The 21,075-nt window shown below is 40.0% G+C and overlaps 1 protein-coding gene across 1 annotated transcript; it reads left to right on the top strand.

Annotated features, from left to right (window-relative positions):
• Nucleotides 1-381: 381 nt before the first annotated feature.
• Nucleotides 382-5,581, top strand: LOC311160227 (carboxymethylenebutenolidase homolog; the record flags this gene model as incomplete). Its single annotated transcript, XM_084216826.1, has 5 exons — nt 382-587; nt 1,212-1,319; nt 3,194-3,336; nt 3,716-3,807; nt 5,402-5,581. 5 exons carry the CDS (start codon nt 382-384, stop codon nt 5,579-5,581), a joined length of 729 nt encoding a protein of 242 aa, XP_084072952.1.
• Nucleotides 5,582-21,075: the final 15,494 nt, after the last annotated feature.

The following is a 21,075-nucleotide window of genomic DNA, read 5'->3' as shown; positions in this document are numbered from 1 at the left end:
CCACGCCTCAGGAGATAGTGACATGGGAAGCCATCGTGCTCCCCACCAGTGCTGACAGAGCCACATGGCAGCAAAATAAATGTGACATGAGTGTCAAGACCTACATGTCCAGGTTGTCTGTAGTTTGATAACTTTTATTTTTGTATTTCTCTTTATTCTCAGCTTAATAACATAATAAATGAAGAGGCATTCTGCATTGGAACATTGCTTTTGCTTTTCTCTACTTTCTCTCTTCGTACAAGGATGTCAATGTTATTTACAGAAGTTATTAAACTACTTTTGGAAGACCATATTTGCCTTTTTGACCTAAATGATTTTTGTTAACAAAATATTTTTACATTCTTGCTATATTTTTCTTTTTTTTTTTTTTTAGGTTTTCAAATGGCTGATCCTTTTCTATATAATACTGGAGAAAGGTCTCACTATGGGTGCCTTGGCCATGAAGTACAAATTGACTACCTTAAGGCATATGTTTGTAGACCATCTTTTTCCACGGACAAAGCTGTGATTGTGGTTCATGATGTATTTGGATGGCAGTTCCCAGACATTAGATACATAGTCGATTTGATAGCAGGTCATGGATATATGTAAGCAACTTTCTTTCCTATCTTCCCCTTAAATGCACTGATATACCACCAAGCCCAAGGCTAGGCGTAGCATAGGAAGTTTTCAACAGACAAAAAACAACTGTGCCACTTCAGTCTGAGCAAATAAAAAAGAAAATGGATAAAATATTTCCATGGAGCCACCAAAGGTGCTAAAATTGACTCAGGAAAAATGGCTAGCTGAGCACAAAGGCACAAGGTGCCTTGAGGTGCGTGTGTTTGGTCTTATGAAGCAGCATGGGGGTCCAAAGAGAAACACTGGTATCTATTTTAAGTTGTATAAGCTTTTCAGAACCAAACCTTTTGAATATTTGCTTTACCTTGTAACAGCAAAGAGGTATATATGTGTTTATATAGTAACAGGAGGTTTGTTTAATACCTTTATTTTTGTATTAAGTGTGTCTAAGAAAATAATAAGGAAACAATTTGTGTCTTTGTTTTCCATATAAAGACATATATTTTTAGCTAGCTGATTACCAGAATAGGACAAGTAAAACATGACTCAGACAGTGATCACGTAGATGTGTACTCTGCACTAGAAGATATTGAGACATTTAGATATACACAGTTTTAATGAAAATTGACTGAATTCCATATCTCACACAGAACCATCTGCCCAGACTTCTTCAAGGGGACAAAACCCTGGACATCTACTGATCACTGGGCTGACTTTCCTGACTGGATGAAAAATCATGATCCTATGAAAGTAGACAAGTAAGATGCATATTTGTACTTGAACTTTAAGAAGCATCTAGGAAACAAGGAGAATTTATATGAAATGTTAGAAATGGCACCTCACAGCAGGGCAAGCTGGCTGCACAAACACAGTTTCCTGTTCTGGGTGATTCTTCTGTGGTTTTGGGCACTGTCGTGGCTGGGATTTGAAAAAGATCATCTGCTCTGCTTATTGTCCCCATCTTGTGTTCCTGAGCCCTTTTCTGACTATGCTATACTGGCCACACAGGCTCATGGTGTTTCACAGGTTACAAAATACCCAGCACTCTCACCCACAAGTGCTGATTCTGCACTCAGTTCCTCAAGATATAGAGGAAAATTCTTCTACAACTGCAGATGTTATCTGCCGGTTGTCACATGCCCATCTTGCTTTCTGCCTTGCAGATTATGATGGGTACTGATGAGATTCTCCTGAGCAGCACTACATAAAAATTTGCTAGACTGACCAAAACCCAAGATACATCTGATCAACTGTGCTGTTTTTTTCACTGTGAAATAGAGGGATCATTATCTGTATAACTTAACAGGGCCTGTAACAAGGCTTCAGGCTGCCCTGAATTATGGGAGGAATTGATGTTTCTTCAGCATCTCTCACCACAGCTCAACACTTCAGATGATAGTGAGGCAATGGTGACACCCTATTACTCAGCTACCATCCTGCAAGCTACAAGCATTCTTTTGACCCTGTCAAGACATTCAGCAGCCACAGCCTATCTTCAATGTCTCTCAGCAAAGATTTTGAGCATATAATTCCAGAAGCTGTGACCAAATTTTTTAAGACATAAATTACTAACAACCATAAAAAATCCCCCTCCAAAAAGGAGCAGATATGTGGGCACTGTCTTAAAAAATCAAGATCTCAGGACATGCCTTTGATGTCTTCTGAGGGATCACTTGTAGGTGAACATTCCAGTTCAGATCCATTGCTCTTTCAGAGAACACGGAATCCAACATATCCATGGCTTTCTTAGTATCCTTTCTTAGTATCCTTTCAAACAAACCAAATCAGTTGTATTGGAGAGCATGGCCCCAGCCCAGGACATAATGTCCTCTTTATGTCACTGTCATACTGGGGTTTTTTTGGTAACCAAACCTGAATGACCACACAACTCTAACTATTTGAAAATGCAGTTGATAGTTTATGAACTGTGCATTTAAACTTAATTTAAAACTCTGTAGGCAATGAAGAAGATAAAACTATTGAGACTTCAGAAGTCAGCAATTTTTTAAAAACTTACTTGTTCTTATCTACAATAAAAATATTCTTCTTTTTTTTTTTTATTGCAGCTCATGCAGAAGTTATTTTTTAAACATTGTAGTTACTGACAATGTAATTTGAGTAAATGCCATTTTAGCATAACATTCTTGCATGTAGGCTTGGTAAGAAATTTTAGTTTTAACTCATGTAACAAGAATTACAGGAAAAATCTTTATCTAAATAGGTGAACTCTGTAGAGATAGTACAGTGAAGCTTATCTATTCCTACAGTCCATAATGCAAGATATTGTTCTACTTGCAGATATGTCTTGTCTTTAGTTGTCCTGTCCTAGACAAAGTGATTCAAATAAAAATTTACTAATTTTGAACACAAAGGAGCAGGTGACAATTCAGGTAAGTATTTAAGTGCCTACACCTGTACTTCCCTAAACTAGGAACAGAGATGTTAACTCTCATTTAATAATAGAAGCCACTGCTCTTGCCTGAAATGTGCTTTTTAAAGTAATCTCTGTTTTAAACAATTGAAGGTGCAGACATAGAAAAAATACCATGTATGTCTTTTAATTTACTTCTTAAATTGTCAAATATTGGCTCTGCAATAGATTCCTTAGTTTACTTTTCTTTATATGTCTTAGGGAAGCTGATGTTGTCTTGAAGTATCTAAAGGAACAATGCGGTGCAAAGAAGATTGGTATCGTTGGGTTTTCCTGGGGTGGAATGGCAGTACATCACTTGATGCTGAAAAATCCTCAATTAACCGCTGGGGTGTCCTTCTATGGTAGTGTAGAACACATGAAAACTTACTTGGCTTCACATGACTATGCATTGTTTGTAATTCTACTTATTGCTTTGTAACAATTTCTATAAATACTCAACTCAAAGGTGAGTTGCAGATTTTAATTATGGTTATTTCAGCCATAAGCTATATTGGTATAAAAATATTAAGGATACTGTAAACAAAAAGGAATTAATTCCTTGTTTTAGGAGAGCAGGGAAAGATGCTTTCCAAATGCTTATTCTCCATCCACATAGACAGTGTCCTGATCTAAGTAATGTACCTAATGAGTAAACCTAAATAGAAATGTTCTCTTTTGATTTGCCGTTTATCTCACAGTAATGCTAACCTCACTAATGGACTGTTTCTCAAAACATTGCAGGAATAGTTAGAGACTCTGAAGAAAGATACAGTTTACTAAATCCCACATTTTTCATTTTTGGTGAGAAAGACCACACTATTTCTTTGGATCAGGTAAGCTGTTGTTCTGGAAAGACTTCTTTTCCCATAGTTCATTTATCCTACACAGAAATCCTTGTTAGAAACCATTTTCACATACAAAAAAATAGGTTGGATGGTTCTGTTCATATTTCAACTTCCCCTCTATCTTGGTTAGGTTATGCAAAGCTTCTTTTTTGAGGTAAGAAATACAGTAAAGAACAGTCATGAGTCTCTGAGTGGCTAGATAAGCAGAGTGTAAAAGTGGGCAAGGATTGTCCAACTTGGTATGAGCCAAGCATCTCAAAAACTTGTATACTACTGTTATGGGTGAGAAATCAGGTAGCTAAACCACTGAATTTGGACAATGAATGGAAAAAAAAAAAAGTACTTTTAGCTTAATAACTGAACTGTCTGATGATGGGGAGCCATGACTAACTGCTTTTGCTACAAGAAGACAAAATGAACTGTGTCAAAAGAGTGGGCATGAACTTTAGCTGAGACAACAGCAACTCGTAGACTCAAATGTTTTGACTCCTGGCTGCCATCTATGTTCTGCTATAACCCCTTCTGTAAGCATATGTGAGAGGCTGGATAAATTTATGGGTAGGAAACTGGTGCCCTCTTCTGTGCATAAATTCTTTTTCTTCAGTGACAAGGATAACATAACGCCTGTGGCACAGCTTGGCTTTAGGGTAGGGTCTGAGTGGAGAACCAGCAGTGTGCTCTGGGAATGCAGAAGTCATTCCATATTTACTTCTAACTGCATTGGTCAGCATATCCATCTGTACCTCATATGTGTCTCCTCTGCAGAGGAAAAAGAAATCCTTCACCCCCTGTCCTCATTTTATGGCTAATGTGCCTTTCTCCCAGGGGCACAATTTTGGCAAATGCTTTTTTTTTCTGTCACGTGTTACACATTGAAACCACTTCCTTTTCACCTGAAGCTTTCTTTCTGTGCAGACTGTATCAGTAAAAATTCCTGCATTAAACAAAAAACAACCCTCAAATACATCGTTTTCTGCACTGAAAAAAAGGGCTCCAAAAAAAAACCCAAACCAAAACAACAAAAAACCATTAAATAAATTACAATACTCTCTCTAATCTGCACAATGGGTAGAAGTAAGCTTTTGGGGCAAAATAAGTGTTCATTCTTCTATTTTCTGACTTTGAGTGGAAATAAGCACAAACTGTACATGAACACATTGTTAGTACTTTGTCTGCACACTAATCACCAAACATTGTGCAATAGCAATGTCTTTTTGTTGTTCAGTTAACAAAAGAAAAAAAAGCCCTCCATGTTTTCTTAAGCTCTGTTACTAAGCCTATCAAAATGTTTTGGACTGATGGTCACTAAGGTTTATGGTCTATGCTCTCTCGGGATCAGAGCTTCAAGTGCAGGTTGCAAGCCTGAGAGTCTGACCAGAAACACACCTGTTCCTTTATGGCAATGAGATTTACCAAAACACCTTTGCTGCAACAGTTGAGGTTCTTTGACTCGCCCATACTTAAAAAAAAAGTGTCAGTCTAACACCCAAAGAGGCATTTTCTCTATGAGAAACAGCAAATTTGGCAAACTTTAAAAATCCCATAATGTAATGGAAAAAATGTTTTCTTTTTTTTTTAACAGATCTTCTTGTTGGAGGACAAGCTGAAACAGTACTGTAAAGTTCCATATAAAATTAAAGTTTATCCTGGGCAAGTTCATGGGTTTGCACAACTGAAACCAGAAGATATGAAACCTGAAGATAAACCCTATATTGAAGAAGCTAGAAGGGATATGATTGACTGGATCAAAATGTTTGTTTGACAATAGCAGAAGGAAATGCTAGGCTTCAAGATCAGTGATTGATTCAATTTGAGAGAAGAAAACAGTCAAGGGAAAATAATCTCACTTTGAAAGTTGTCATAAACTAAAATAGGAACATTTTAATTTATAGCTTTAAATTATTTTTGACAATATTTACAGAAGATCATGAAATAAAAGTCGGACTAAAGGATGATTAGGCATTAAAAAGTCTTTTGAAGTTTTCTTGCTTTTTATTTGCTTCATTATTTTACATTATGACTTTGATACTCATGATAGTGCTTATCCATTTTTCTTTGCCAGTAAGCATATCTTCATCACGACTTTATTTGAGTAATTTCAGGCTTTATTTTGGTATGATGATAGGTCATCATAAGTTCACATGGAAGCACCCTTGGTTTGCATACAGACATTTTCTTTCATTACCTACAAAGAATTTTTCTCAGCCATACTGGGCAGAATTCCCCATGCATGAACAAGCACTTGGCTATACTAAGGAGTTAGGAAGAAATGATGCTGTTAGGTGACACCCTCCAGGGATTCCCTTGGCAATATTCAGAAGGGCATTTCTGGTATTCCTCCACCAACATCAAGGAAAAACATCAACAGTCTCTCCTGTGGAAGTAATCCAGACATGAACACTGCAGAAACAGCGGGGTTTATGTCATTGCGAAATTGTGGTTATCAGGCACAGGGCTCATGCATTCCTGATTATATTTTTTGCTTCACATTATATCCTTGTTCCTCTCTCAAGTTCTTCCCCTTTGTCACCCTCATATAGTCACAATAACATAATATAAAAAAAAAAAAAAAGGCATCCCCATGTACACTCTGCCCTTGTGTGTTTTTTGAATTTCATTGCTTTGCTAATGACTTGGCAATTAGTGTTTACTCAGAGATTCTCTTAGGAACCCATGGCCCTTTTTATTTTCTACATCTGTCAGTTTCTCACCCTGTCACCCTGTTAATGGTGCCATAAGTTAAGGCTAGCTAGCTACATTAATATGACTTTCCCTTTGATATCAGGCAGCATGGCAGTTTCACACATTGTAATCCTGTCAGTGTAACTATATGGTCACGGTGTGCTGGTTGCCCAAACACCTCAACAGACCGAGTATGTTAAACAATACTTGCTTGATGAGCCTCTTAAAAGGGTTTTTTTATGTACTCTGAGTTAGATGCAGGGGAGAAATACCAACAAGATATTTTCAAGAGGCCAAAAAAAAACCAAAAACCTTCACTGGCAGCTATAGAAAATCAGAGAACTCCGGCAAAAAGTTTAGAGCAGCATTCTATCAACATAAAACATCTCACAAAGTGTTATCCACTTGTCTATTCAACTTATCAAACTACAAACCCCTCTAATTTTAAATTATTCAAAACTCTGAGAAGAGGGAATTAGAAGAAGAAAGAGACAAAGACAGAAAAGATGAAGAAAAGAACAAGTATAGCTACCATTCCTAGTTCCAGCAGTGTCCAGTCTCTTACAGTTGCATGCCCTGCTGTATTAAGGCATTTAAATATTTTAGAGTCCTTATTCAATATGTCAGTGGCTGGTCCTGTTAATTACAGGAAAGGTGCCATTTCTGTGTGTGAGGTCCTGATTTTTGATAATTATTCCTTCTGACCTGAGCAGGAGCTCCTCTAGCACTCTGTTGCTTGCAAAAGAGCTGACATTGCAGTACCCTTTTCCTTGCACCTTCTATTACCCAGACACCCAGACACAGTCTGATCCCTACGCAATCATCTTGTGTGGGTGTGTAGAGAAATATTGTTACCGTGCCATAAGAAATCTGGAGAACCTTGTCTCTTTATGGAATAGAACCCTGACAGTGAAAGCTCGGATTTGGCAGCAGCTGCCTTGCCTTGCCCTGCCTTGCCTTGCCCTGCTTTGCCAAGGAACTGTCTCTTAAGACTATTTGCTGCCTTCATCTTTGGTGAAGATGGTGAGCCATCCCTGGGCAACAGTGAGCCACAGTCATAAAAATTATATTGTGGCAACGCTTCAGATGGAAAATATTTATATCCGTGAACTTAACTAATAGGGGAATCTATGCTGCTTATTTCCCAAGTCTGAGGTTCTGCTTTGCAGGCAATAAGTTTTCAGGTGGAAGAAGAAAGAAGGATTTTTGCATGTGGGTGTGTAAATAAGGGCATTTTAAGGTATGCAAATAGTCATTTTTCTTTTCAGTTGTATTGGAGAGCTTGAAATCCATGACACAAGTGGTTATCTCTTAAACTCAAGGACTGACCAAACGACACAATCAAGGTCACTGCTGTGCATTAAAATGTACCCTGTAAGGTACAGTACAATACATGTATCATCAGTGTGACTTGCTCCTTTGCCATCCAAAAAATGCTGGAACTGAGACTCTTTTGTTCTTCCAGTACTGGTAAACAAGCCTGGTCTACTGGCTTGTCGTGCATGACGAAGAGTTAGGACATTAATTATTTATGTAATACTTGCACTTAGACAGTCCATAGTCATGCAGGGAATTGTTAGATTTGTCTTCCTTTAGATTCACAACATTCAAGCACTTTAGCTTTTGCTTTTTAATTCTTAGGGACGGCATAGAAAATGGATGCACAAATTTTCCAGACAAATTCGGAACAGAATGTTTTCCAAAGGCAAAGGAGATGAATGTGCCTGAGATGACTGAAAAATGGGTGCAATGCAGACATGCTTAGATCACAGTGCTAGGACTGAGCAGGCTTAATTTGCTGCAAAAAGGACACACATGTCCTGAAATGCTCCTGACTTGCCCTGGGAAGAGGGTGGCTGGCAGTGTGTTGACACAAATAAATAACTTACTAGACCTAGCCAATGGCTTCCTTCATGGTTCTCAGGAATGAAGGAAGGCATCAGAAGCAGGGTGCAGGCCAAAATAACCGTGGGACCACCAAGATGGCAAGAGGGGTGGAGCACCTTTCCTGTGGAGACAGGGTGAGAGAGGTGGTATTGTTTGGTCTGGGGGCTGCCTCCATCTCCACCCTCCATGGGTGCAGTGGAGAAGGTCATGTTGGGAGGGCACAGCAGAAGGTGAGGAGGCAGCAGGCACTAATGAACCATGGAGCTCTGAGATGCTTCACAACTTCTCTGGGGCAGCCTCCCCGGAGCAGGGACAGAATCTCCCTCTTTGGAGAGGTTCAAGACCTTCAGGGTGAGGGAAACTTTGAGTGGTGTGGTCTTGTCCTGGTCCATGGGAGACTGGACAAAGTGAGTTCCAAGGGCACCTCCAACCTCCACCCTCCCCTGATCCCTAAAATCCCCATGATGACCTGAGCTGGTGCTTTCAGTACAAGTGTGTTACCCATGTCCTCAGAGGGTATCTCTGGGTCCCATGATGATGTCCCCACAGCTCTATCTTATGTTGCCAAACACTGAGGCCCCAGTCCCACAATATTTCCATGTGTGCCAAGGAGAGCTCCAGGCCTTTGGCACCACTCCTGTACCTACATAACCTCAGACAAATGCTCCAAGTGTCATGGCTTTGTGAAGGCAGCACCACACACTATGTCATTTTTGTAGGAGACAAGAGATGAGGGTGATGAAGGTCTTGAAAATAGCAATTTGAGGGAGCTGTAAAAGCAGTGTCTGCTGTAGTTTGTCCTGAAGTGAAAAATGCTGGTTGAATTGTTGGTGTTAAAACCTGTTTGAGGTGGGATAGAAACTGTTTTCCCAAATACTACTTATCTTCTTAAAAAATAGCATTCAGTGGGGACCCTCTTTAGGTGACACTTGTCCCTGTGATCCAGGTGTCGTGGGTGTGGGATAGCATGTGTGGGATGGAGCTGCACATTGTGTAAACAGATTTTATAGGAGAGATGTGAAAGCCCGCTTGTGCTCTTCTCCAAAGGCCCCGAGACACGGGTCCTCAGGGCTGGCACAGGGCGTCTCCAGCTATTCTGGGCATCCAGGCTCTCCTGCTGCTCCCAGCATGTGCCACGGCCTCTGGGGTGCCTGAGAAATTGTTCCTTGAGTTGTTTGGTTGATGTCACTGGTGGTGGATTCCCTGACCTCATCTCTGCTCACCCTCCTTTCTCATTCCCGTTCTTCAGTGAGCAGGTAAAGAGTTTGCAAGTAATGCAGAAAAGTGCCCTTCAGGTCTTTCTTTAAAAGCTGTATTTAGGCAGGATGCCTCATACCTACAGAAACTGGAGGATGCTTTGCCTTGAGAGAAGGAATGAGGTCGGTTTTGCACTTCCTAGCCCAGACATAACTCCGGTTCAGGCGAGGTCTGCTGCAGGTGGTTATCACAGCTTGTTTTCAGCACTGCATTAGCAGCACTGTGGTTAACAGCTTCACAGCCAGACCATACTTGCTCCAGGAAATGCCCACAAGATGGGGCCCCTTTCCTTGACAGCCACCAAGAAGACCTTTAGGGACTTTGGCTCTAATTACAGTAATCAACACTCTGAATGGTCCCTGTCAAATCCTGCAGTAAAAGTACACCAGTGTCAGAGGAAACCTGGCCTTCCTAGTAAGTGGAAGCTGTAGCAAGCAAAGCTGTTGAGTGCTGTCTCTGCATGCAGCAAGGCACCAGCCTGTTGGGGTGTGATAAAAGGCAGAATGTCACCTGCTCGTCAGGAGTCTGTAGTTATTCAGAGAAAACCCTGGTTTGTCATACCGCATCATCACACCACTGAATATTTATCAGTTTATCCCCTGTATGTAGCAAAATCAAATTACCTTGGGATATCATTAGAGCTTGATAAGCCAATAAGTTGGAAGAAGCATGATTTGAATTTTAACTCAAGGGCATTCTCTTTATGCTTGCTCATCATCAGCTAGACCTTTATTTTTCCAACATAAGCAAGTATAAATAGAGTTACACTAAGCTGCTTAAAGAAATTTTAACTGTGGCAAACAGTGTTGGTTCCAAAATGCTGAGTTAATGGCTTTGCAATTCTCTGTTAAACTTAATTGGCCAAATAGTGCAAAATCACTTTAAAATTCCTCAGCAGACTAGAACTCAATTGAGAGTGGCAGCCCAAATATTTATTACTGGAAAAGTAGTATTCAAAGAATAGCAGCTGGTAAATCTGAATTTCTGCCATCCAAGCATCACCAGTGCTCAGGTAGGAGAAACCTCTGCTACAGAATGAAGTATTGTGGAGACAGATTTGTGTCTGGCACTCCTGTACTGCCTGAGAAAGTGGGGAGTAGCCACCTTGATGACATGCCATAGAATAAAACTGGACTAGGACTGGTGAGCAATGGAAGAATAAATAGATGGATGAAGGAGGAGGCAAAGAAGCATTTCAAAGTAGTGCTGTTTGGAGTCTTGTTTCCTATTTCTGTGTTGATGCTATAGCCCCAGGCTCATTGCTGTGGGTGGGAGAACAGCACAGACGCTGTTATGCCCTGGCTGCAATATTAGGAGTTCACAGAGAAGACTCTGCCCAAACTGTGTCTTACCCAAATTGTTTTGCTATTTGTTTTTATTTTCTAGAGAGGGTTTATGTGATAAATTAATCTTAAAACTGTTTCTAATACCATTTACTGCATTACAATTGTGACAGAGAAATTGAAGAGGGATTATTGGAAATGTATTTGAGGTCTTATTTAGTATCTATTTTAATTAGTTAGAAAATCTAGAATTGTGACTGTGTTCACAGGGGTCCCAGGATGAGGGAAGAGACAAGAAAGTTGACTCCATGTTCAGAAGGCTTGATTTATTATTTTATGATATATACTATATTAAAAACTATACTAAAATAATAAAAGAAAGGATTTCATCAGAAGGCTTAGAAAAAGAATGATAAAGGCTCAGACTGACCGAAACAGTCGGAGACAGGCGGACTGTGATTGGCCATTAATTAGGAACAGCCACATGAGACCAATCACAGATCCACCTGTTGCATTCCACAGCAGCAAACAATCATTGTTTACACTTTGTTCCTGAGGCTTCTCAGCTTCTCAGGAGAAAAAATCCTAAGGAAAGGATTTTTCATAAAACATGTCAGTGACGTAGAATGGGATAAGTAACTAAGATATACTCTGAACAAAAGCAGTTCAGCATTGAAGAGCACATCTGATTTTTATTGCCAGCATGGCGCATTGCCACTTGTAAGGGGACCAGCCAGACCGAGGAATATTGCTCCAGTACATGCATTTACGTGGGAGTAAGCAAACAGTTCCATTTTGATCAGTTCAGAGTGACAGCAGAGCAAGGTTTTAAACAGCTTCTCAGACTAGGGTAAAATAAATGCTCTCTGTATGACTACCTAATCCCCGTGAAGGGGAAGAGGAGGGATCACCAAATGTTAGTTTGGTTTAAAAAGATGTTTTAGTGGCCTGTCTCCAGTTGAAAGATACAAGAAACTAAACTAAGCGTGAGGGTTTCATCTGAGAAGACCTCCTGGGTCGTAAGCTCTATAGAGCCTTTCTTCACTGGAGGAGAAATGGACTCGTTTCCAGCTTGTCCTTTAACATGCTGGAGAAGTTATGGATCTGTGCTGGACGAGGATGTGTTATATGCACAGCACTGGTGTGTGTATCTATTCTTCTGACCACTCTCAGTTCAGATTGCACAGTTATAACTTTGCAAAGAAACCCTCTGCTGATTGACCTTCTTCAAGCTGACTTATTAGAACCTTTAGAGAGGCCAGTCAAGGATGAGTTCCCTGGGAAAGGATTATGTATGGAGGGGATACAAGAGATCAGCAAAGTGCATGTAGGAAGCAGCAGCTTTGGAGTCCCTGAAGAGGAAGAGAAAGGGGACATAGAGAATGAAATCTTGAAGGGAGCAGCAGTCAGAAAAACAGCATGATGACAGTGGGGTCCCACAGGAGTTACAGCAAGAGGTTACCAGGTGCCAGGGTGGGAGGAGGAACTGTAAGACCACATGAGAGGAGTGGTTATGAAGCAGTGTGTGGGGACATCACATGGAAATGTAGCTATCACATGCTGAATTGCTCCAGGCACAAAGCTAGGAGTGGTGGACTGACATAAACCCTTCCTCTGCCCTTAACACTCTCATGGGTTATGCTGACTGACCTGAAATTTATGAATATTTATGTCATAAACATGTCAACAGCCTGTTTACAATAAACACCTGGAATTTCCCTTCCAACCTTTCCATTAGGTGTCTGGAGGGGGCTGGGGAGGACTGCAAGAAGATTGACTCATAACCATATTGCAGATAACAACTGGTTTGCATTTCTGCTCTCCTGCAGATTCCTAGATGGCTGATGAATGAGGCCCTGCCCGTGTGATACTGGAGGCAGATTTGACTGTGAGGGTTGTGGGGCAAGAAGTACAAGTTGAGCACATCAAGGTGTACATTTGCAAACCACCTGCCAGCACAGGCAAATCTGTGATTGTGATTCATGATATATTTGGACAGCACCTCCCAAACACCAGATACATGGCTGATATGCTAACAACTAATGGATACATGCAAGAAATCTTTTATTTTCCAAGAAATCCCACTCTTTATGATTTCTAACCTTACATTAGAACTGTAATATGTGAAAGGAAACTATTACCAGGGGGGGTTGAGAAATATATTTCCATAATACAGACCCAAAGGGGAACATTGCTGTGTAGTGTGGCAGAGGACAGCATGCTTCCTTCATTCTTTACTGATGACAGAAGAAGTGACTGCACATGTAGAATGTGCAGAGTATTGAAAACGTGATGCAGTAAAAAGTTATTCTGCTTATTTTCCCAGCAAAGTGAGATGGCTTTTAAAAATAGTGTGCTCTGAAACACAAGTATGTATTCTGTTTTTGTAAGCCTTTTTAAAATAAAATAATTAAATCTGAGTTATATGATGGGATTTTTAAAAATTTCCATCAGCAGAAATATGAACGAATGTCATACATTTTGAATATGATATTGAATATGTGCATATGAATGGTCCATATGCAGCCATGGATATTATATACAATCTCCTACCCCCTTCAAAGCTTTCACATTCATTTTCAATTAATGTCCTGCAACAGTTAAATTCCAAAATGTAGAAAAATCTTGCAACAACTGTCTATGATGCAATGTGCTCCATTTGCTTTACACATTACAGACATTCATTTGGGGTTTGAACAGGCATGCAGTACCAAACCTCCACATGATTCTGCAGAAGTCTAGTTTGGAGAGGGAGTTCCTTCAATGCCCTGAGCCTGTGGAGCATGAGGGAAGCCAGATGTCAGCAGACAGGTGTGGTGTGGCTGAGATCTGTCTGTGGAACTGCAAGGAGGAGAAACTGTCTCTGGAGAAAAAAACTCTACCTTTGCAAGCATTGGGGTTTTACTGATACACTGGGACAACTCAAGGGTCTGTTCTCTGCTCCCTGTCTTTCCTGATGTCCCCTATTCTGCTCCATGTTTGGAAGTCTGTTTGTCCTGTGACCAAATGCCAGTGTAGTCAATGTGAGACTGGACACATGCCCTTTATGCTGTGCAGGATGCTGGCAAATCACTGCTATGACAATGTGCTGCTTTGTTACAGCAAGTCTGCTCTGTCAGAAGTGCCCAGAGTCTGATCAGTTGGTATTTTTCCACACTACCTTTCAAATATTCCCTATGATTCGTGCTCTGCCATACTTGTTTTTGGGATACCTTCTTTCCCTCCATCCAAACCGTTAAGAATGTGGTGGTCAAAGGAAGAAGGCTTTGGGAGAACTGAGCATTTTCAGGCAGCAGTACCTGCATGAAGAGAAGTTGTATCTTTCAAGATCTGCTGAACTGGTGCATCAATGCTTACTGAGAGGAAAATAGACAGATTTTTCCTAGTGCAGTATGGGGTGAGGAGCTATGGGAGCTCCGTTTCAGAGACCATATTAAGCCTGATGGCTACTATTGCCTTATTAGATCAGCTTGAGTGGGAAAACCTGCTCTTCTGCATGGGTTTGGGAAGACTCACTCTCAAAGCACTATTCTGACAGATTCTTATGCAAAGGCTGCAGAGTTTTGCCCATACATTTCCAAATACATTTATGCTCTGAGTGTCACTGTTGTTTTTTTTTTTAATAGAAATTATAGAAATTATCAAACAAGGTGAAGAAAAATAAATGATTGCAACATACTTCAGTCTGATTTAGGCCAAAATGATCCAGTCATTTCACCATGTTCAATAGCATTCATGAGGTGTGTCTGGGGACAGAGAGAGCCAAAGACATTTTAATAAGTGAAAGATGATTGCTGTTTCCCAGGGATCCCATTGCTTCCAACTGGGATGGGCTTGGGAGAACACACAGCAACACCTGGTGGTGACCTAGTGAAGGCAGCCTCCAGAGTCCCTTTGCACCAGGAAACTCTGCCCTCCACTAGTAAGTCACAACTGCTGCTGGTCATGAGACACATTTCAGCCAAGGTCGTCCTGAGCTGGGGTTTGCATCCCGTGATGCAGGAGCTCAGCACTGAGTGGCCTCTTACTGCACTTCCCTTTTTCCAGTCACCAGATGAGTAAAACACTGCTGCCCTTCTTCCCACACAGTTTCCCTTCACTTGTTCTTTGCTGACCTCAGTCCATCAGGCGTATGTTGTTTTGGTTCTTTCCTAGCTCATAAGTAAGCCTCACCACGTGCTCTGTAGTAAACAACTATTTTATGTAATTGTCTTGGTTCACTTGGAACCCATCAATGATGGATTTAGGTTAAATGCTCCATGTTGTATGCAAAATGTAAATTTTTTGTAATCAGGACAGAGTTTTATCATCTTTTACAAGATCATGCATTGTTTTACTGTGTATAGTTTCAAATTATGTACTCAAACCCAGGAAGAACAGGTTAAGTACTACTGATAAGAGTATTAATATTTTCCAGATTTGTATCACAGAATGGATTTTGTGGTCTAGTCATTGAAAAAAGCATTATAGGTATATTTAATGTTTTCTAATGCTCATAGGTATTTCTGTGGAATAGGTAACAATGTTATTTAAAAACATTATTTTCTCAGGAAAAAAGATCAAAATTATGTCTGGATAGAAATCTTCCATGCAATGAAGGGCTAAAAAACATCTCAGTGTTTGATTAATTAATTCAATTTTGATTTTTGTGTCTGTGTGCACAGAGCCAGCTGCCCAGACTTTTTTGAGGAAGAGAAGTTTAGACACTTTCTGACGAGTGGTCTAAATTCGAGGATTGGCTGAAAACTTGAGATGGCAGGAAAATACCAAGTAAAATGTCAGGAGCTGGATATCACATTGCCTGCTGCTGTCAGAAACCGCCTTTTCCCACTTTTTTTGTTTGGTTTGTTTTTATTTGGTTTGGTTTGGGCTTTCTTTTGGTTTTGTTTTGTTTGAGATTGGATGCAGCTATTGTAGCTACACTAGCAAAAGCGACCTTTTGAAATGATTTCCTAGAAGTGGATGGAATCAATGATTTTGCCTTGAAGATAATTCAAGGACAACTTTCTTAGTAGTGGCTTGCTGAAGAATTTTTGTCATCTGCTTTTGAGAAAAGTTGCTTCCACTACTTCAAAAAGCCCAGTTTAAAAGTGCTCATTGAATCAAATCGTGAGAAACCATAATTCTGATCTGATGTCTCGCTGAGTTTAACAGACTGATCCTTTAAGGCACTGTATGGAAAGAAGAAAGGAGTTATTGATTGTGCCAGAGACCTTTCCCAGCATCGTGTAATTGCCCCCAGGGAGGTGATGGCTGCATCATCAGGCAGAGTGAGGGCCAGTGGCTCCCCAGGAAGGCGGAGCTGGGAGCCAGGAGAAGTATCACACCCCTTCTGTGTGCAGCATTTATCAGCAAAGACCTGTCACTACCAGGCTCTGCTGCCTTAATAACAGAGAGCGAAGCTGCTGGCGAGACAACCCTGAGAAGGGGTCAGACTAATTAGAGGCCAAACTAATTAACTTTCCTGGGAGAGCAAATATCTTGGATTATTGGGAGTAACTGCATCGAACGTTGCTGAGCTTGGGTATTTGGTGAGAAGGTTATGGGAGACATAACTGGACCATTTCCAGAGTGCTTCTGTCTCACAGGAGTCAGTTGTCTTGGAAACTTTTTAGCTTGGAATCTATCCCCTGTCTGCTGCAACGGGAAGGCAGGGTTGGGTGCTGCCTGGCATTTCTTACAGGCAATTCACACGTTTCAAGTGTCAGCTTCAGTCAGGAAGGAATTTCTTGGCACTTAATTTGCTTGTTGTGTGTGTTTGTGTGTTGGCAGATAACGCTGTGTTTTCAAGGCTGGTTTATTGGGGAATTTCAGTGGTGCCCAAGGGGGTGAGGAACTCGGGCTGGGAACAGCCTGGAGGTGATATAAAAGCCTGAACTGCCACCCAGCTCCCAGCAGTACTTTACTGTCTCTGCATGGTGACACATGCTACAGGGCTAAACGGGTGTTTTCAGAGCACAGCATCTCAGCAAGATGTATTTCAGGCTACCTTGTAGGTTCTGAAAACGTCTACCATGTTTGTTACATTGACTTCCCTGCAACAAATATCCCAGATGACAACTTGCAATTATTGTCAGCATTTTTACTGGCTAATAAGTATTAGTATTTTCTAGAGATGTTTCTACTAGTTTTCTATCAAAATTTACAAAGCAAAATCTGGTCCAGCTTCTCCCAGAATGGCAAGCTTTTTTAACTCTTAGGTAGGATGTGTAATCAATATCCATCCTTTTCCAATCCATCCTTTTAGGTTTTCTTTGATGCAGTTATGTTGCTTTTTTAATAGAATCCCACTGAGATATCTTTTTTCTCTTTCTGATGATATCAGATTAGCAACTTCTAACATTTAACTGAAATAATTAATTATTTAAAGTATGCAAAAGAAAATATAGCAGCAGTATAATATGGTGCAGTCATATATGCCCCTCTGTATTTTCCTATTTTCAGATACTGGTTTTTACTATGGTTGCTCGATTTGCATTTCCTTACATGTTCCAGAGAAGCTGATGCTGTCCTGAAATACCTGAGGGAGCAGTGTGGTGCAAAGAAATTAGGGGTCATTGGTTTTTGAGTGGGTGGTGCTGATGGAGGTCACCTGATGATCACACACTTGGAATTAAAGGCCGGTGCATCTCTCTATGGCAGGTAAATCCAAGGGTGTCCTACAAGCAGGTACACATGCATAAGAGAGTTGTGTAGCCTAAACACCTGATGCAGCATCATTTTTTCAAATGAGGCTATCACCTGATGAAGACAGATATTTTTAGCAGAGTTGGAAGGATACTATGCAAAGAAGAAGGTGGTGAGGGAATTCCTTCCTAGTTTTGGAAGGGGTCATTGCAGACATGTCCTTAATTTGGATCTGGACAGACATACATGCTGTCCTTGGGTCACTTTCCCAATTTAGCTTCCTTTTTCCTGTTTACTACTGCTCTGCATACTGCAGAGCCAGAACTTCACCCAGGAGCAGAGAGTGTTATTTTTGTTGTAGCTGCTCTGTAAAGTTAGATTGCAGTTATTTTACCAACAGCTTTCCTTTATTTTAACAACAACTTTTCTTTTGTGCTTTGCTCAAGAAGCTGGGATAGCTGAGGTGCCCTTTCCTGATGTTCTCAGAATGTACATTTTGGACTTCTTACTGAAACATTGTTTTTCCCAGTCAGTTTGAAAGAACTCAAGCTTGTATGCACAGAAGATATCTTTGAAGTCTTAATTCAGATATTCTGTCTGTACTAAAAAACTGGCTTAAATAGAGTTTTATTCTAGGCATGTATCTTTTGAGGAGCCATGATACCAGTACCTTCAAAATAAAGCTTGTATGTATGGCTACATATTGTATGAGATATGAAAATTTCTCTCTGCAGAAGCAGAATGCTCTATTTGAGTCTGGATTTCCCCTAACATGTCAATTGAAGAGTTTCTTTTCATGTTTTCTAGGACTAATCAAAGATTTTGATGATATATTCAATCTCATGAACCCTAAATCTTTCATTTTTGATGAAAAAGATGACTTAATTCCCCTTCATCAAATATGCTAATAGCCTCTATCTTCTCTGATTTCTGCATGTTTTAATTTCCATCCTAAATTGTAAGTTAAAACTCAGTCTCCTAATAGTGCTTGAAGATCAAAAAAAACAAGCAGAAAAATAGAAGTAGACATAGAAGGGCTAATGTAACCTAGACAAAGAATGAAATCTATCTACATATATTTTTTTTAAGTCTCTTTCATTTGTAAAAATACAGTTACTAACCCAAGTGAAAAGTTTCATAAGAATTCCACTGCTGTTTTGGAGTACTCTACTCAGGGACCTATCCTTTGCTGTATGACACTTTTTCTCTTGGTCTAGGACCCCATAAACCATGTGGAATGTGATAAATTGCATTCAAATGTGTCTGTTAGAGGCTTTTTGTTCAGTTATGGTGTATGTGGCACTGCCATATATTTCACATAGGAAATACCTTTGTTATGTCCATGTCTCTGCAACTGGGAGGCCACCTTTTAACAAATTTTCTAGATAGAATCTCAATGCAAAAGTGGATGCCATGCTTTAACATGCTTTTAAATACTCTCCAGTTCCTTGAGATTCATATTAATGTTTGAAATTAGACTAAAGGTAAATTAATCTGTGCATTATGGCCCTTGTTCATCTATGTGCCAAATAAATCACAAGCTCAAAATTTAGGAACACAAACACATTGCTTGGTGAAGCTCATTGAGAGAGATGAAGCTTTTTTGATTTCTAGCCTGGTGGCAGATGTGTGTTTAGCAGGTGATGTAAAGGAGCACACATCTTTCAAAATTTGTGGCTAAGGTTATTCAGGGGGGGTTCTACTTTCTTGGATTCCCTGTGGCTCAGTGAAACACTATAGATTCCTAAACTGACCAGTTTAGGAATTGAAGTGTGCATTGCAATGTGCAGACATTGTAATGTGAGGCTTACAACCACGGCTGCTCCCTGAAGAAGAAATCTCACATTTCAAAAACAATCCATGTTTTTGCATGATGTATCTTGTTCCTTAGATTTTCTGTCAGTGATATGACACAATTCTCCACGTCACATCAGCTCAATACTGCATCCACCTCAGCACCCATTCTCCATTTGTGGGCAGCAGTAAGGAATATCCCCCCTTGCTAAACATCCTGGCAACATGTGCTTCAGAGGATTTCTGAGCTAAAAATTTCTAATGCCACTCCTGCAACTGTGTCAAATGGCCACTGGTGGACCAAGACTCTGTGGATTTGCCAGATTCTTTTGGAACTTGCTTGAACTGCTGAGCTCTACTTCACCTTGTGACTGTGACTTCCATGGTTTAATTATGCCTCATAATTAAAGAGGGAGAAAGGCTCGTGATCATTAGTTTGAACCCAGCTGCCTCATATCTTCATCAGGTACTTCTAAAGCTACTAGAAAACCAAACATGAGTGTATGTCCCTTTTCACCTTTTCAGTGCTACAGATAAAGACTGCATATCATTTAAATGGGGAGAAAAATGTAATTTAGGGAAGTCTTAATTTTACTAATGACAGTCTCTCAAATTAAATATATCAGGGAAATATTTATTGTGGTGTCTCTCATGTAAAGATAGTCAACAGTACTAATGACCTGTATTTCTCTTAATGGGATTGTTAAGGTGTTCCTACTTTATATGCTGCTAATGGCCCTGCATCTTTCTCATGGGGAGGTCCTGACCTGATTAACTGTTGATTAACTGTTGATTTCTGTGTGACACCACCTCTATGTAACATGTAAATACAGCTGTTCTCGGGGTGATACAGCTGTAATATTTTCCAGGAGAAGAATGCAGAAGTCTGGAAGTGTATTGTGCCTTCATTTGCCTCAGTGTCAAACACGGATAACTCCACATTAAAGATGTTCCATCAGCGTTAGAAGGTTTGTTAGTGTGGGAGAGGACGATCAGGACATCTATTTAAAGAACAGCAATCATTCATAAATTCTGGAACGGCATGTGAACTGCAACACTAACACTGTGACTAAGCAAAAAGAAAAAAAAGAAAAAAACCAAACTGACATGCAGCATTTTTGTGAAATGAAAGGGTAAACAGCTAGTGAACCATATTATCATAGTTATGTTATAAATGTGTATTTTATGTATGTGTATTTTTTATATATGTATAATATGTAAAACATATATTATGGTTCCTACAAGTACAGCCAAATATTCATGCTGAAACTGTAAGTCTCTGAGTAGGAGCTGGAAATGTGAGATCTGAAAGAGGTGAGTGTTTACATTGTGAAGTGCAGCCAAGTGCACGTACTGAGATCGTGGATACATTGAATTAAGTTATGACTTCTAAGTGAAAAATCAGCATGGATTACCTATCAAGGAACATGAAACAACAAGAAAACAAAAGCGGTTTAGTTTCCAAAGTTTAACCTTAATAATAAGGTAAAGTGGAATAATCTTACATATAAAGAATTATTCCTACATGACTAAGAAAGGTAGAAATGTGGTTAAATAGCTTTAGTGGAGAGAAGGTTCTGCAAGCAGTGCAGCCATTTTTGTTTTCTGTGGATGATGAAAACTCGTAATTGTTCTCTCATTTATTTGAGTGCTGTTCTCTAAAGTTGATATGGAGGACCTAATGTCCTTGTGTGCTATAATTTGTGGCACAAAAGTGGGAAGAGCC

Source organism: Fringilla coelebs, assembly GCF_963513975.1.
Source record: "Fringilla coelebs genome assembly, chromosome: 1".
NCBI lineage: Eukaryota > Metazoa > Chordata > Aves > Passeriformes > Fringillidae > Fringilla > Fringilla coelebs.
Note: the sequence above shows the minus strand (reverse complement) of the source record. Positions and strands in the feature narration are given on the sequence as shown.